Source organism: Vidua chalybeata, chromosome 22 (genome assembly GCF_026979565.1).
Source record: "Vidua chalybeata isolate OUT-0048 chromosome 22, bVidCha1 merged haplotype, whole genome shotgun sequence".
Classification (NCBI taxonomy): Eukaryota; Metazoa; Chordata; class Aves; order Passeriformes; family Viduidae; genus Vidua; species Vidua chalybeata.
The window spans coordinates 2,092,189-2,107,159 of NC_071551.1; the positions used below are offsets into that span (position 1 = coordinate 2,092,189).

The 14,971-nt window shown below is 44.5% G+C and overlaps 1 protein-coding gene and 1 long non-coding RNA gene across 4 annotated transcripts in view; one reads left to right on the forward strand and one right to left on the reverse strand.

The window, feature by feature from the left end:
- The window catches only part of SPEN (spen family transcriptional repressor), a 65,959-nt gene that overhangs the window by 38,111 nt on the left and 12,877 nt on the right, over positions 1-14,971 (reverse strand). For all 3 annotated transcript variants that reach the window (XM_053962581.1, XM_053962580.1, XM_053962579.1), the window contains exons 2-3: positions 9,447-9,767; positions 5,688-6,164 (exon numbers count right to left, since the gene is read on the reverse strand). In XM_053962581.1, the coding sequence (XP_053818556.1) occupies positions 5,688-6,164; positions 9,447-9,767 (798 nt within the window). The remainder of the gene's footprint in view (positions 1-5,687; positions 6,165-9,446; positions 9,768-14,971) is intronic.
- LOC128798766 (uncharacterized) lies at positions 97-5,653 on the forward strand. Its single transcript, XR_008434536.1, has 4 exons — positions 97-447; positions 597-628; positions 3,098-4,509; positions 5,144-5,653. It is a non-coding gene; the product is annotated as an uncharacterized LOC128798766 (long non-coding RNA).

Here is a 14,971-nt window from a genome sequence, read left to right on the forward strand (position 1 = left end):
TTTTTTTTTTTTTTTTTAATTTAAAAGGCTTTTTTGTGGCAATGGCGGTGTTTTTCCGCGGGGCTCGGGCGGCCCCGCCTCGGGGGCGGCGCGGCAGCCCCGGCCGGCTCCCGCCGGCTCAGACCGGTTCTCAGCGCAAACAACCGCCCCCCGCCCGGCGGGGCACCGCGGCGGCGAACCCCCGCTTTCCTCCAGAAACACCCGCCTTTCCCCCGCAAAACGCCCGCTTTTCCCTCAGGAACACCCGCTCTTCCCTCAGGAACACCCGCTCTCCCCGCCCCCGCCAAACAGCCGGGTCAGGCGACTCCACGGCCGCGCCGCCATTACAGCGGCGGGCGCGCTCCGCCGGCTGTGAGGCGAGAGAAAGCGGCGGGGTTTCGGAGCGAGATAAAAATCTTATTATGCAACGCACATTTTTAATAGATTATTGCCGGGTCCAGGGCTGAGGTAACGCGGGCTGTCAGCAGCTGGGGCGAGAGGCTGAGGGACAAGCGGGCTGCGGCCGCTCCCTGCCAAGGGCGCCGAGGCACCGTTTCTTCACCATCCGTGAGGAGAACTCAGATATATCACGTTTTTTTTTTTTTTTTTTTCCACAGAAGGATCTGTTTATGTGGTTACACATGCACAGGTACGTATTTTTCACTATATCTCGAGCATAAAGGTTTGCTTTCTGTATTATAATCTCTCCAAAGCCATCTGAAAACGTTCTGCCTGTGCTCAATCTCAAGAAACCCGATACAGTCCCAAGGGTAAAAAAAAACACGTTTAAAGGATGGTCTCAGTTATATTTAGCTGAGCAGCAGCACCGGCTGACACGAGCAGAAACACAAGGAAGAACAAAGTGAAAACGCTCGACAGTTGTTAACAAAAACCTGCGAGTATCTGAGGTGGAATTTTTTCTAAATTTTCCTTTCCCTAATTCACGTTTTGCAGCACATGGGTTTATGTGAACAAAAGGTAAGGATGAGGTGTTTCACCTGACTCTGAAAGGATTTACTGTTGCCTTTGTGTAATGGAAAAGGCCTCTTATTCTAAGAAATTCTTTAATTTTTTTTAATAAATCTTAACCCAATTCTTTTCCCATACAAACACGAGCCTGCTCAACCCTGTTGTTCTACCAGAAGAGATTAAAAATTTTCAGCTCATCTCTACAGTACCAAATGTATGTGGAATTACTTAACCTCGAGAAAAGCCATCTCACAGATGCTTCAATAAAGACTAAACAGCTACATTTAACCTCATTGTTCCTGATTTTCATCAGTCCTCAGCACAGGCATCTCCAAACCCACTCAAAATCCCAAATCCCAGCTAAATCAGTGATTCATCATTTCTGGCAGCAAACAACACGGGAAGGAGGAGATGAAGACAATGGTAGAGAAAGGTTTGCATTATGTAATGAAACTAAAACTCACTTTTTTCTACTTTCACTTCAGTTGCTGAAACAGGGTAGGAAAGTCCCTGACTAAATAAAATAACCAGGAGGTTTCAGGGAGCCTGTTTTTCCCATGATTAAAATTCTCTTGGCAGTATTTTTCATCAGTTTATTTCAATATTAAGACACACACATATTCCATTCCAATGGTAATTCCTTGCTCCAGAAAGAATTTCATCACAGAAAAATCTAAAATTAAAACCAATCTCTAATTACCTTATGCCTTGCCCACTTGTCACGAGAACTTTAAATATAGTTATCAGAATTACAAAAAAAAATCCCTTTTCAAATATCTGTAAGAGCAACTTCTTCCCATTTCTTGATTTCAGGAAGGCTGGAATAACTGTGCTGACACAGATCTTGGTGAATATAAAACCAGTGTTGTATCTAAGCTGAAAATGCTCTTTTAATTTCCCAGTATCTATTTCATATTACAATCTAAGAGAAATAGTCATCTTAGTAATTATTCATCCAACTCCAGCATCCTGGAGATGAGACAACCAAATAAACACTCTTAAAAATAAATTAAAGGTGACTACATTACACATTATAGGAAATTATTCATTTAACTGGCAAATCCCCCAGCATCCTCCACATCAGACAACTGAATAAACACTCTTAAAAAATAAATTAAAGGCCAAGGGAAACCTCAGGTCGCTTATCTGCAGATAGAACACATGGGGTGTTCACGCTTTCACAGCCTGAACATCACCTACAGGCAATCAAACACTTCTGCCTGGGTTTTTGTAAATGAATTCAAACCCCATCCCAACAAGGATTTTAGGAACGAAACGCTCCGCTCTCAGTGCCGGGTGGTTCAGCACGCTGCTGCAGCAAAGCTTTAAGAATAATCACTAACACATGGAGCAGCAAGAGACATGTCAGACCATTTGACGTTACAAAACTGAATCAAAAAGGCCAGAAATTATTTTTAGCGCATTAGAGCACCTCAACAAGCAGCCTAGAAAACAGCTTTTGCTACAAAAGAAAAAAAGCAGGGGGGTGTTTCCAGGAGGTTGGGTAGGGCACAAACAAAATCTTGTTTGCTTCCTATGGGATCACCCAGCTTCCATCCAGAGCCAGCTTCTTCCATGACACAGTACAAAAATATGTTTGCTAATGTATCATTTGTAGTGCGTGTCTGAATCACCAGAACAGAGACAATGAAGCTTCTGGTGGTGGCAAATTATCATTTTCAAGGGCTTTTTTATACTTTCAAGGTGATAAAAAAATTCCACCAACCCTTTTCCACTACATAGGTGGGGGATGACCAATCTCACACTAAGAAAATTTCAAAACACAAATTCATCCTCAAATCCACGCAGGAACCATCCACATCCACCAGCTTCCTCAGCTCAGCAGGCGACTTCTGAGAGGCTACAAAACACCCCAAATAAAGCCTGGCTTCAGAGAATACTGGTTAATTTTAATGTGTTCTTTCCGGTTTTAGTTTCTAAATTACTCCCTTGCAGCAGCATTACCTGCAAAGGCCTCCAAAATAGCAATTTAAAGCAAAGTTGAGTGGAGACCCAACACAACAAACTCTGAACCTTTACGAGATAAAGGCTTTTTCAGGTCGTTTTTTAATTTTTAAGCAAGCAGCGTTTCTTCAGTATTGACCAGGAAAATCAGCTCCATTTAATCAGTGTTACTTACTTCACACAGGTCTTGAAAACCACAAGCAAGGAAACCCAGACTTCTCCTTCACCACCTTTCTGCTTTTTCACGGCTTCTGAAGGACAGTACCCAGCACAAAGTTCCCACGAGTGCTGAACACCCACCGTGTGCCCCAAACACCCCCCAGGGCAGGGAACACAACTCTGCCAGCTGAGACCAACAGGATGAGACTTGAGTGACCACGTTCTTAAATTTCAGAAGAATGCAGTGTCATAAAGACCTTAATAATACCATGGCCCCTCAAAATTGGCTATTTCCACTTATAAAAAAGCTGTAAGAGAATCTCCAGTTGCTAAAATCCTCAAGACCACGGAAATTGCAGGCAATAATTATTCTCCAGACAAAAGAAACTGGATATATTACACAGCAAGTGGGAGCACCAAACCAGGAAAAAGGGGGTGAGGCAGCTTTCGCTCACCAACAGTATATGAGGGGCTTAATATTTACATGGCTAAATTTCAACTGTGTTGAAAATTAAATACTTGTGCTTTGAAAGACTTCAAGGCCCGGTGGGGTTTTGCTTCCCAAAGTAAAGAGAGGGTTAAATGTTTATTATTATCTAACTGATTGCTAAGAAACATGTAAAACTCTTTTCTGATCCTTCAAAATTAAATATACAATCCACCAGATTCCATTACTTGCTCGACTGAGTTTGATTTTCTTGTATTAATAAGAAAAAAAATGTTTTATTTCCTCCCAGAGTATCGTCTACTTTTCCATTACTACAACTAGAAATTGCCAAGAAAATGAAATGCTCAAGCACAGCAGACGCTGCTTTTCTTCTCATTAAATCTTAAAACTTGGTTCCAGTGGGATCATATTTAGTCCTCTCAAATTCAGAACAGGATTTCATCCCGCCTTGACATCCCAACAATGACATTTTATAAATATTACGAGTTTCTTGGACGCCTTTCTCATTCCACAAGGAGCAGAGAAGCACCAGTAGAGATTTTTTTTCTTCTTCCCCTGCTCAAGATTTTTGTATTAAAACTTAAATGTAACCAGCCCTCCTTTCAATCCATTTTCTCTAGGATTTTTTTGAGACCTCTGGAAGTCTCAGAGATCTTTCTGAGCTGTAATAACTGTGAAAAATCTTTGACAAAGGATTCTCTTTATTCAAACATTAAGCTCTCATTGAGAGATGCTGGAAATAAACAAGTGCTTAAAAGCAGCCTAAAAGTTGTCTTAAATCTTCACCTGCTGTCCAACCAAGACAGGACCTGGATTTCTAAATCCAAGAAGAGAAAACAATAATTAAAAGAAGTAAATAAATCCTTGCATGATTCTTTAGACATGAGGGGGTGGGGCAATCAGAAGAGGAGACACCGATTTCCTCATCTTCCGTACACTCTCCGTGGGTGTCAGCCCATCTCACCCTTCCAGAAGGTTCAACATTCAAGGTAAGACTTTGTGAGAATAATTCCCTTGGTCACAGAGTTCTGACAGTGGTAAAATTCTATTCACAGTGATAAACACAGAATCCTAGAACGGGTTGGGAGGGACCTTAAAGTTCACCTAATTCCAACCTCTGCCATGGCCAGGGACACCTTCCACTGTCCCAGGCTGCTCCATGCCCTGTCCAGCCTGGCCTTGGACTCTCCCAGGGATCCAGGGGCAGCCCCAGCTACTCTGGGCACCCTGTGCCAGGGCCTGCCCACCCTCACAGGGAGGAATTCCTTCCCCACATCCCATCTAACCCTGTCCTCTGGCAGTGGGAAGCCATTCCCCCTTGTCACTCCAGGCCTTTGCAAAATCGAACACTCTACTGATACACTTATTTACTTAATGAATATTTTCAGTTTTAGAAAAGACCTGGTATGCAAAGGAAACGCTGCCAACTCTGCAAACCCTCCCGAAGAGCAGAGATCTTGGCCAAAGAGCATAAAACATTTATGGGTGCAACCGTAGCTTTGTGGCTTCCACTCTTAGGGTGAATTTAATCTTAAAAAGCCAAATATCAGAGAGGCACTTCAACATGAATTTAAAAACTATCAAAAGAAATCAGTCATTTTCTAACACCTTTCTCCCCCATAGGTATTTTGTAAAGCCATGCAAATACAGAGCTATTGCAGAACCAAGGAAACGCATCCCCAGGAATCACAAACTTGGATTGTTTTCTTTTAATTCTTCCAAGTCTACAAATTTTGCTGTGAGGCAGCAGGGCGAGAAATGGGAAGGCGACAAATCAAACTCGTGAATGTCAGCAGTGTCAGGGAACAAGAAGAAACAGAACAATACCACTCATCATTTCCCAAACTATGTTGAAGTGTGGTCTGTAAAAAGTAGCTGACCTTAAAATTTGCATTTTCTCTCACTGAAGCAAATAAAAGTGACCCTGTTCTCCACGCACACAGGAAGCAAGGCCTTGTGTTTGTACAACCCTGCTCTGCCCAGCCACCATCTTACACATGCTGCATGGATCCACCATGGAAAATGACAAACAACAGCACCAGCGTTCCCCTTGGAACCCTTGGTGCCAACTGAGCCTTTTGACATTTCACTGCAGTTCACTTCTACCTCAACGACCAAAGCTTCACCACGGAACAAGACCCGCACAGCCCACGGCACAGGGACCTACCTGTCGCTGCTGGTACTGCTGCTGCTGCTGAGGGAGTCGCTGCTGGATGATCTGCTCCGGGAGCCGCTGCCGCTGGGGGAGCGGGCGGGCCGGGCGGCCTGGCTGGCCAGGCGCTGCGGGGACTGCGTCCTGGACTGCGACGAGTGCGGCGAGCGGCTCCGGCTGTGCTGGTAGTTCCGCTCCGGCCTTCTGCCTCGTACCTCCCGTGTAATGTCATCCCTGTAGATATCCCTGTGTACCACACTGGGCAATGTAAACTGCTCCCGGGCCCTAGGTTCGTATCGGGGGTCGTGAGCGTCAAAGCGGTTTGGACTTCGGCTCCGAGAAGTGTAATAGAGCCCGTGTTGTAAGGTCCGCTCCCGAGGGTCTCTATAGTAATCCTGATCGTAATGTCTCGTCCGATCAAATCCGCCCGTCCCCCGCTCATGGTGTCCATAGGCACTATGTTCATAAGCACGCTCCCTGTTATCTGAAGCCCTGCATTTGGGAAGGGGGAAAAATATTGCATCAGAAAGGGGCAGGCACAACTAAAAGCAAATCATGCAAACATTCATGGCAGCACTCGACTTATTGTAGCGACTGCTTCTCCACTAACCAGCAATAACCTATCAAGCAAACAATGACAAACTTCAAAACATTTTACTTGACTCCAAAATTATATTTGTATACGATCAAGCTGAGCAATCATTTTGGTTTAATCACAATATGGGGCTTTCATGACCAGCAACTTGCCTGCACAGGAAAAAAATTTTCTGCTTTCCCATGCAGAATCCTCATTTCAATTGTTCTTTTTCTTTTAAATTCTGTAAACAAGAATAACTTCATGTTTGTGGACGTCATCGACTTCTTCCTTTTCTCTCCATTTTTGCTTAAGAGCTTCAAAATTATTTTTTTCAGAATTTGGTAATTACTGGAGCTCTTGTAATTATCCTTCTGCAAAAATGGCAACAAATTGGGCTGTAGCCATGAAAGCCTCCATGCAAAGCATGACCCAGAGGTAAGAAGCTGCTTTCAAAAGGGGTGGCATAACCCATAGAGATTTCCCAGAAAATTAGGGGGTTTCTTGTTGCTGCTCTAAAATATTTCACCCTCTTAGAGGGAATTTTTGCTTTGACCAGATTGCCAAAATCATTTCTTGTAAAAGTTGTGGATGCTAAAGAAACATCTCCATTACTAATGCTGGAACTGCAAGGATGCAGGTCCCCAGAACATATTAAGACCCTACACAAGGACTGGGAATCCAATTTTTAGGCAGTGTTTTTGTATCAACAGCTGCAATCACAGAATTTCTATCTGCACAAGCTGCTGCTTTCCAGCAGCTACAGTCCAGTTCATTTCAGTGTTTTGAACATTTTAAATTGAGAAAGGCTTGGTGATGTTCTGAGTTAGTGTGATCTCTCAAATAAAGAGATTGACAGATAAAGGAACACCACAAATAGTTGAGTATTCCAATTTAGACAAGTACCAGGATGGTACATCTTGGTTACATCCACAAAATGGAAGATCCATTTTGTTACTTTGAACATTTAAAAAATACTTCTAAAATTCTAACTATGTCAGGGTAGCCAAAATTAATTTAAAAATTAATTAGCCATCTTACAAGGACATTTCAACCTTTTTTTCAGCCTTCTCTCTCATATTCTTCCTTTAGAATCTGCTATGAGTCACTTCAGTCCCCTGAATCCTGATAACCCAATTCTGCCTTGTGCCTCCTCCTCCTCTCCTACATCACAGCTCTAGTTCAAATGGCAGAAATATTTCAGGGATCTTTTATAAACTGAAAATGGGATTTGAATATTTTTTCGATTAGCATCTCAGGAAGTTCCTTCCATTCCTTCTCCAATGAATCACCAGACCCTTAATCTTCTCAATATATTCACTCTCTGTTGTTAAATTGTAACTCATATCAAGCTTTCTATAGGGCTCCCTCACATTTTGCCTGCAGTTTTTTTCTCTCAAATGATATATAAAAAAACTACTTAACAAGTGCAAGAGAATGTCATTATCTTCGACATCTGTTTGAAATTCATTGTTGCATTTCTATTTCCATTACCTCTTGCTCGCAACAATGAAATTTTGAAAGCTATTTCAGCATCTGGCACAGAAATGTGTCTCTGTTTTGGTTCTTTTTTCCCCCCTTTTGAAGGACCAAGATCAACAATTTTACAAATTATTGCATTTAGCATCCTACAAAGTGTTAATCAGTGAGAGCTGATTTAATGAGGTCAGAGAAAAAGCAGTATTTTCTAGCAGGTTACTGCTACAGAGCTGACAGAAAAACAAATCCTTATCCATGAGAAGGACACAGAAGACAGACAGAGGAAGCAGAGCTGAACAGCTACTGGCTACAGTGCTTTCTTCATTTATCTATTAGTACTAAGTGCTACTGGAGTTAGTGGAAAGAGAGGGTTTGACTTGGGTTAGGAGAGGGGCTAATATACACAGGGCAGGACATACCAACCTTTTCCAAGTGTGGAAACACGACCTATATTCCCAATTAAATCTAGGGAGAGAATTGTGAACATAACTTCCCCAATTTTGGCCCCTCTTACAGGGGTAATCCACCTTCTTAATGGGCAAGGGTGTCAAATGATATTTTAGATGAACCAACAAGAAAAAAAAAAATCTTAGTGACAAGACACAAAAAAAAAATTCCACTGGACGGAAGTAGTCCCAGACTGAAACCGTAACTCTGAAACCCCCAGACTTCTTTCTTGAGACAGAAGGCACTTAAATAGATCCATAATTTTAATTTCCAGCCCTAAGTCTGAATCAAGCAGCTGGTAGAAGATCCCCCGAGGCCCGAGGGCCCTCACGCTGCTGCCAGCAGGCATCCTCTGGCCGCCTTGGTAACCATCCAGCCCAGTCACTTCTCACTGGTGTATCCACAAACGGGTATTAGCACCACGTCCTTAAAGCTAAAGTATGTTTAATGTGGAGCAGCAGAGCTTTTTAAGAGACTAGATAGTAATCCACTCCCCATGGCTACTGGCGTCTTGACTGTATACCATCCAATAAATTCAAGGCAGTAGTTCTTATCCCAGCTTTAAAAAAAATAAACTATAATTTCCAAAATTTAGTAATGTCCGTCATCTCTTTTTGCCAATACCATCAGAAAGAATAATCCCAATAACTTGGAAATGATGTAGATCCAAAATGGAACCATCACAAGCTGCCTTCGGTCTTCTCCATCCAAGCGTTATTTCCATGGCTAAGAGTTGTCGGTAGAATCCAAGGGGCTGCATCATTAAAGTCTACTCTGAATTTTGTGGTGACAATCCAATTAACATACCCGCTGCATATAGTGAGAACTGAGAGCTAGGCATCAAGCTTTCACCGAATTCTAGGTTCTAGTATTCCGAAGATACTCCACAGAGAACTTCACCACATGTTGTAGAGTAAGATAGCTCCATCTGGCAGCAGGGATACATCCAGCAAGGCCTTAATATTATCCAAGAAATGGGATCGCTACTTCTAGAAAAGAGTAACTCCAATATCGATGCTGGCCAAAGGAAATCTTCCATCTTAAAACCACCTTATTTCAAGTGTAGGTAGATATCCAACCAGCTGCAGGACACATCCTCTATGGATCCACAAGGTACCAGCCACTGGGATAGAAATCACTTCCGTTTCCAACCCAAAATAGGAAACATAGATAATTCCCAAAATTTTAAATCCATCTGGGGGCCCTAGATACGAGTTTGTGTTTCTCACCATATCAAATACAAAATACCTGCCTAGAGAAACCTTGGAACTTACCCATCAAGTCTCCGCTCATAACGTCCTTCCCGTGCATGAAGTGATGGTGGGGGGCCATAAGTGGGCCCCCCACCACCTCCTCTGAACCCAGAAACCTCTCTACTACGAGATGCTATGGAAACTGTATCATCCAATCCCCGCGCAGCACTGGGAATGGTTCCTGGCTCATTATAATCCGTCCGTAGGTCTCTATCTCCCATTTTGTTGACAGAGTTGTGTGCCTTCTGGGCACTTTTGATGTCCACAAAATCCACAAATGCTGCCACTCCGCCTTCCGACCCCCTCTTAGGGAGGATTTTGACACTTTCGACACGTCCATATCTGGAAGAGAAGCAAAGCAGAGCACACATGTTAGTGCTGGTGGGAAAAGACCATGTTTAATAACATTGCTTCCTGCAAAATCAACATCTAACCCTTCACCCTTCCCCTGTGCCAGGAAAATCAATCACTGGGAGACAGCAAGAGAGGAAAAGCCATTTGGAGAGGGAAAAAGCCATTTAAACTTTCCATGGTTACATTTAAACACCTTTCTGGAAGTGTGGGGAGCCTACTATGGGATCACCCTTTTTATAGCAACAGAGCAGCAGCAGCTGAAGAAATAGAAAGGTGTTCACAACCAGAGCACCCTGCACATCATTAGTCTGACACAATTAAAGAGGCACAATTAAAACAAAACCGTGTCACGAGGAAAAATACAGACAGCCAACAATTTTCTTAGGAGACAAATGACCTTGACACAGCAATTCCACTACTTCGATCTGTATTTAACCCGGAGTGATCCTCACTCCTGATCCCAAACCCGTTTACTTCCATACTTGGCAGGACACACGGACCCCCAGACCCAGGTACTGCTGGGGTTCAGCCTCCCACCCCCACTGCAGACCCAGCTGCCCAACAGGAGCTGAGAAATGCTGGAGGGAATGTGACACCACCCTACGTAATGTATGTTAAGTAACTGCAACACTGGCACTTACGGATGAGTAAATGTCTATGCAAAATAAAAATAAACCCAAACATGTTTGTGTACACAAGGAAACAAGATGTAAAAACATATTTAAATAACTTGCATCCACTCACAGTAGAAAGGACAAGCTGGGCGGGATGAGCACAGTGACATTTTAACAGCCAACAACTGCAGGGTTTGGGTGCTCAGTTCTCTCTGCCAAAAGATTCTGAGCGAACCAGGGAAAAAGCTTTGAACTGCAGTTGGTAATCCAGGACAAGAAAAGGCAAAAAGTGTATTTCTGAATGTGCCGACATAGAGGAAAGGGACGCACAAATAAAAAACCTAATCAGGAAGTATTTGTAAACTCCTTGAAGAATCATTGTGAAAAAATTTCTATGCACAAAGGCAGCACAAGGCCGGGCAGATGTAAACAGACCTTACGCAGGCAAAACTGTTCTCAGCCACACACGCAGGGAGAAGGGAATACAACCGCCAGGCTGAGGCACACACGCTGTCAGATCCCCGAGCTGCCTCGGTTTCATGCCTGGCTTTTCCTACACCTTACAATTTCATCATTGTTGTTGGATGACTAATCCTTAAATACGATCTGAAAACCTGCCTTGCTGACTGCTGCCTTCTCATTCCAGCCTGACCTACTACACTTATATATAACCTGGTTTGGATTTAGAGCCCTTTTTTCCCTGGTTTATACTCCACTGAACGTGGCTGTGTGCACAAACAAGAGCATCTTCCAAGAAAAAAAGAAATGCCTTGTTGGGCATAAAGAGACACAAGACACGTTCCTGCCTCTCAGCTGTCCAGGGCTGAGCTTGTCACCTTTGTGCCCCTGGGTACAGGACAGGGATGTTAATTCTTGGGAGTTTCCTAATCTGTAATGCTCTGTTGTTTTTTTTTTTTTTTTTTTAATTGTTTCTTTGTATTTTATTTAATTAAAAGCTTTAAATAATGACAAATGGAACTGCAGGAAAGCTGCTTCTCAAAGCATGCTCTCTTTGGAAGCTGGGTTTGGTTATCTTGCCTTGCAAGTAAGATTTAGAAAGCCCAGAAGAGTAGATGAGATGGTTAAAAAAATTTTTTAAAAATGGCCTAATTAGATGTGGCAGATGTAGAGAGAGCAGGAGAGGGAACAGGAAAGGAAGGAGAGGGAAGGAAAACAGGAAAGAGCCTATTTGTGAAAATGTTCGTGCCATGAATGAACGTGACAAAAATATGGAAAGTAATTAGGAATGCTAGTGAGGATCACCCTTTAACAAGTTTCAGTGCCAGTTTTCTGCAAAGATGGACTCCAACCCTCACATCTAAACCATGTAGCTCCCAAACTGACTGCTTAGAACACCCGCTTTCCTTGCTCACTGTGTTTACATGTTCAGTTTCTGCCAACATGAGCCTGTACTTGCCTTCAATCTTCAGGGGGGGGACAGGATTAAGATACTGTTGATAATGGTATCAATCTCCCTAAAATCCTAGCTGTCCTTTGACTGCAGCCACCATGGCCCACCTCACATGAAGCACTGCCTACCAGTGACATCAGAGCTGGCCTCTGAACGACTGCCTGCTCCCCACCTTGACAACTACCGCCTAATTCTGAAATCCTAACACATACGTGTTATTATACATACACAGTCAGAACTGTCATTCTTTTGCTGCAGAAGATGCAGAATGTGTTTAAAATGTTCAAATATCTAAGCTCATGCTGCCCAGAAAGCAGACAGGATACAAAGCACCAGTGTAATAAGGTCCCCATCTACCACAAAACCCGCCTAGCAAAGGTGTGACTCTTCCCAATATGAATTTTTATATGGGAAGAAGTGTATTTTGGCTATTAATTTCTTTTTCCTAAATAAGAAATGGATGGGGGAGGCTACTACTGTATTGCACTGCAGCCATGGTGCTAAATCACTCCACTCCGAGACGGCGCCTGTTAATCCCCCGTTATCCAGATACATAAATATACACTGTGCTTTGGTATCCTGCCCCGTACCCTTGACAGGCCCTGAGGATAATCTGTGGCAATCGCCTTTGCTGAAAGCAAGGGAGGCAGGCGGGAGAAGGAGAAAGGGAGCAGAAGGAGATGAAAGAAAACCGAGGAGGACAGAGCCCTGAGTATTGCAGGGGAGCTGCTGGAAGAGGAAGGTTTGCCTCGGTCCTGTGACTGCAGGCATCCTTCGATCCCACCGCCAGGATCAATGTGCCGAGTGATCTGGCCTGGCCGCACCCATTGGCGTCTCTCCGAGCTGCTCCTGTCTTGGCAGATGCTGCCGGGAGGAGAGCAGGGGGAGAGGAGGGAGATCTGCAGTGCTGCATCACCACACGGCTTCACTGCAGCACAGTAACGTTACAAGGAAAAAACCACGACACTTTCTGAAGGGCCGGGGGAGGAGAGGCGGCGAGAGCACCGCGCTTCCTTATGCCAAAGCAAGGCAAAATGGAGGTGAACATGCTCCGAGAAGCAACCTTTGTCCCGGCAGAGGGCTGGGAAGAGGGGACAAAAGGCCAGGGGAGGCATGGCCGCAACCTTTGGTAGCATTGGCAGAACAGCTCCTTTCAACCTTTGCCTCATATCACTACACCTGTGCGTCAGCCCTTCCCAAGGCTGCGTTTTGCAATCGCTGCCAGACCAACAGAAACAAAGAGGTGCCTTCGCTCGGCTCCCACTCCGCAGACTCAAATGAAAACAAGGCCTTTTAGTGCCTCTTCCCATCCACAACTCCTGCTGATTAATCATTAGCTCCACATCGTAAAGAAGGCGGCCGAGGCCGTGTTTTCGGCAGGGTTTACAGTTCAACCTGAAGCGGAGGAGACAAGGACGTGCAGGAGCTGTTATGTCACCAAGCACCTCCAACAGCACACCACGACCAAAGCACCCGGCTGTAAACACACATCGAGCAGCCCTTGCAGAAAAAAGTTGCCCAATAATCACTGCTCGAACAAAGCCACGCTAATCCAGCTTTTCAGACAAAGAAAAGGAATTCATAATTTAAGCATTATCGGTTTATTCACTGTAGATCAAAGCACCTCTACATTCAAGCAGCTGAAATGTCTCTGGGCTCTTGGCACGGCTGCTCAGCATGTTTCCCTCACTCTCCAGCCCTTCCTCCTCCTCAGCTCTTCCTCCCAAACCAGGAGGCAGCACAGCCGGGTTGTGAAGCGCAGCATCTGCCAATGCAGGGCTGGGCTGGTTCCTCCTCCCCAGGAGCGACGTGTCACCCAGGCACTGCCGAAGTCATCCTGCAGCCTAAAGCCTTCCCTACCCCAGGGATCAGCACCTCGGCTTTCCAGCTCTAATAAACCATTCAGCTCGGCTGCTCACTCTGAACATTCTTCCTGCACGGTCCCTGCTGCTCCAAACAGAAGCATTCTAAACAAAGCATGGGCTATAAGAACACCAGCCACTAATTGTGTAGTGAGCAAACCTTACTGTTTAGTTGCAATATTTTATAAACTGATTAGGATCTTTATAGGACGATCTGTACATGATAAGAAAAGGAGGGCTGAAGTGAGGGAGATTTGTTTTTAATATAAACCAAATCCCACTTTAAATCACGGTATCTTCCTATTTCTCTTGCTGCACTTCCCACAGGTTTGTGAAGACCTTTCACACCCAACTATCTTCATCACTGCAGAGGTCTGCAGGTCAGCTACATTCCAGCCAAAGGAACTTCATCACATTTTCATTTATAAGCTGGTGCCATGCTCCATTCCACATACTACTAAATGTAACAGACACTGCAGGACCAAAATAACGCAGGAGCTTTTTCTGTTTCTGCACCGCCCATTACCAGCATGATTTGACAAGCTGCTCCGATACAGCAGAACATCCCAGTATTTTGTATTCGCTCAGGTTCCCTTTGACTGCAGTCAGGTACCTTCAGCCATCTGAAAAGGTCGGCTGATTTTGCTGTGCCACACTCAAACTCCTTCCTCCTCTGTGATTATATAACCCCAGCAAGCCCCAGCCTGCATTATTCAGTAAAACACTTGCACAGCTTGAAGCTTTCCTCGGCCAATCACATTCCTCTGGCTTCGTTGTTATTTCATAACAAAATAATGTGTCCTGAAATAATACTTCACCAGATGTTTGTGCCTCTTCTCCTTACCCCTGACACCAAATCAGTCCAAATACCCCGCACTAGGGGTACTCCGGCCCTGCATTCCCCCTGCACAAAGCAGGGCTACTCTAGGTACAGGGAAATCCAGGATGTGCAGCTACTACACCTCCATAAAGCAGGATGCCATCATCCTCTATGGGGGTTTTTAGCCAGGCTAATGGATGCCTGTTGAGTCCAGGAACATCAATTCTGGGTCTTCTGCTATCACGGATGCTCATTTCACAGCCTGAGAGACTTGGCCCACCACAACAGCACGTGCAGCCACTTCCCAGCCATAGAATACACAAAATAACACAGCAAATAGCAGCACCGACCACACTGGGATCTTACCAGCAGCAGGACACCGAGCCACGGGGACAGCTATTCTGCAGAAATCCTGTTTGGAGTTGAGTACCAGCCTCCAGTTCCACCAGCTCCCAGCAGGAATCGCACAGTGAGCATCTCCCGCC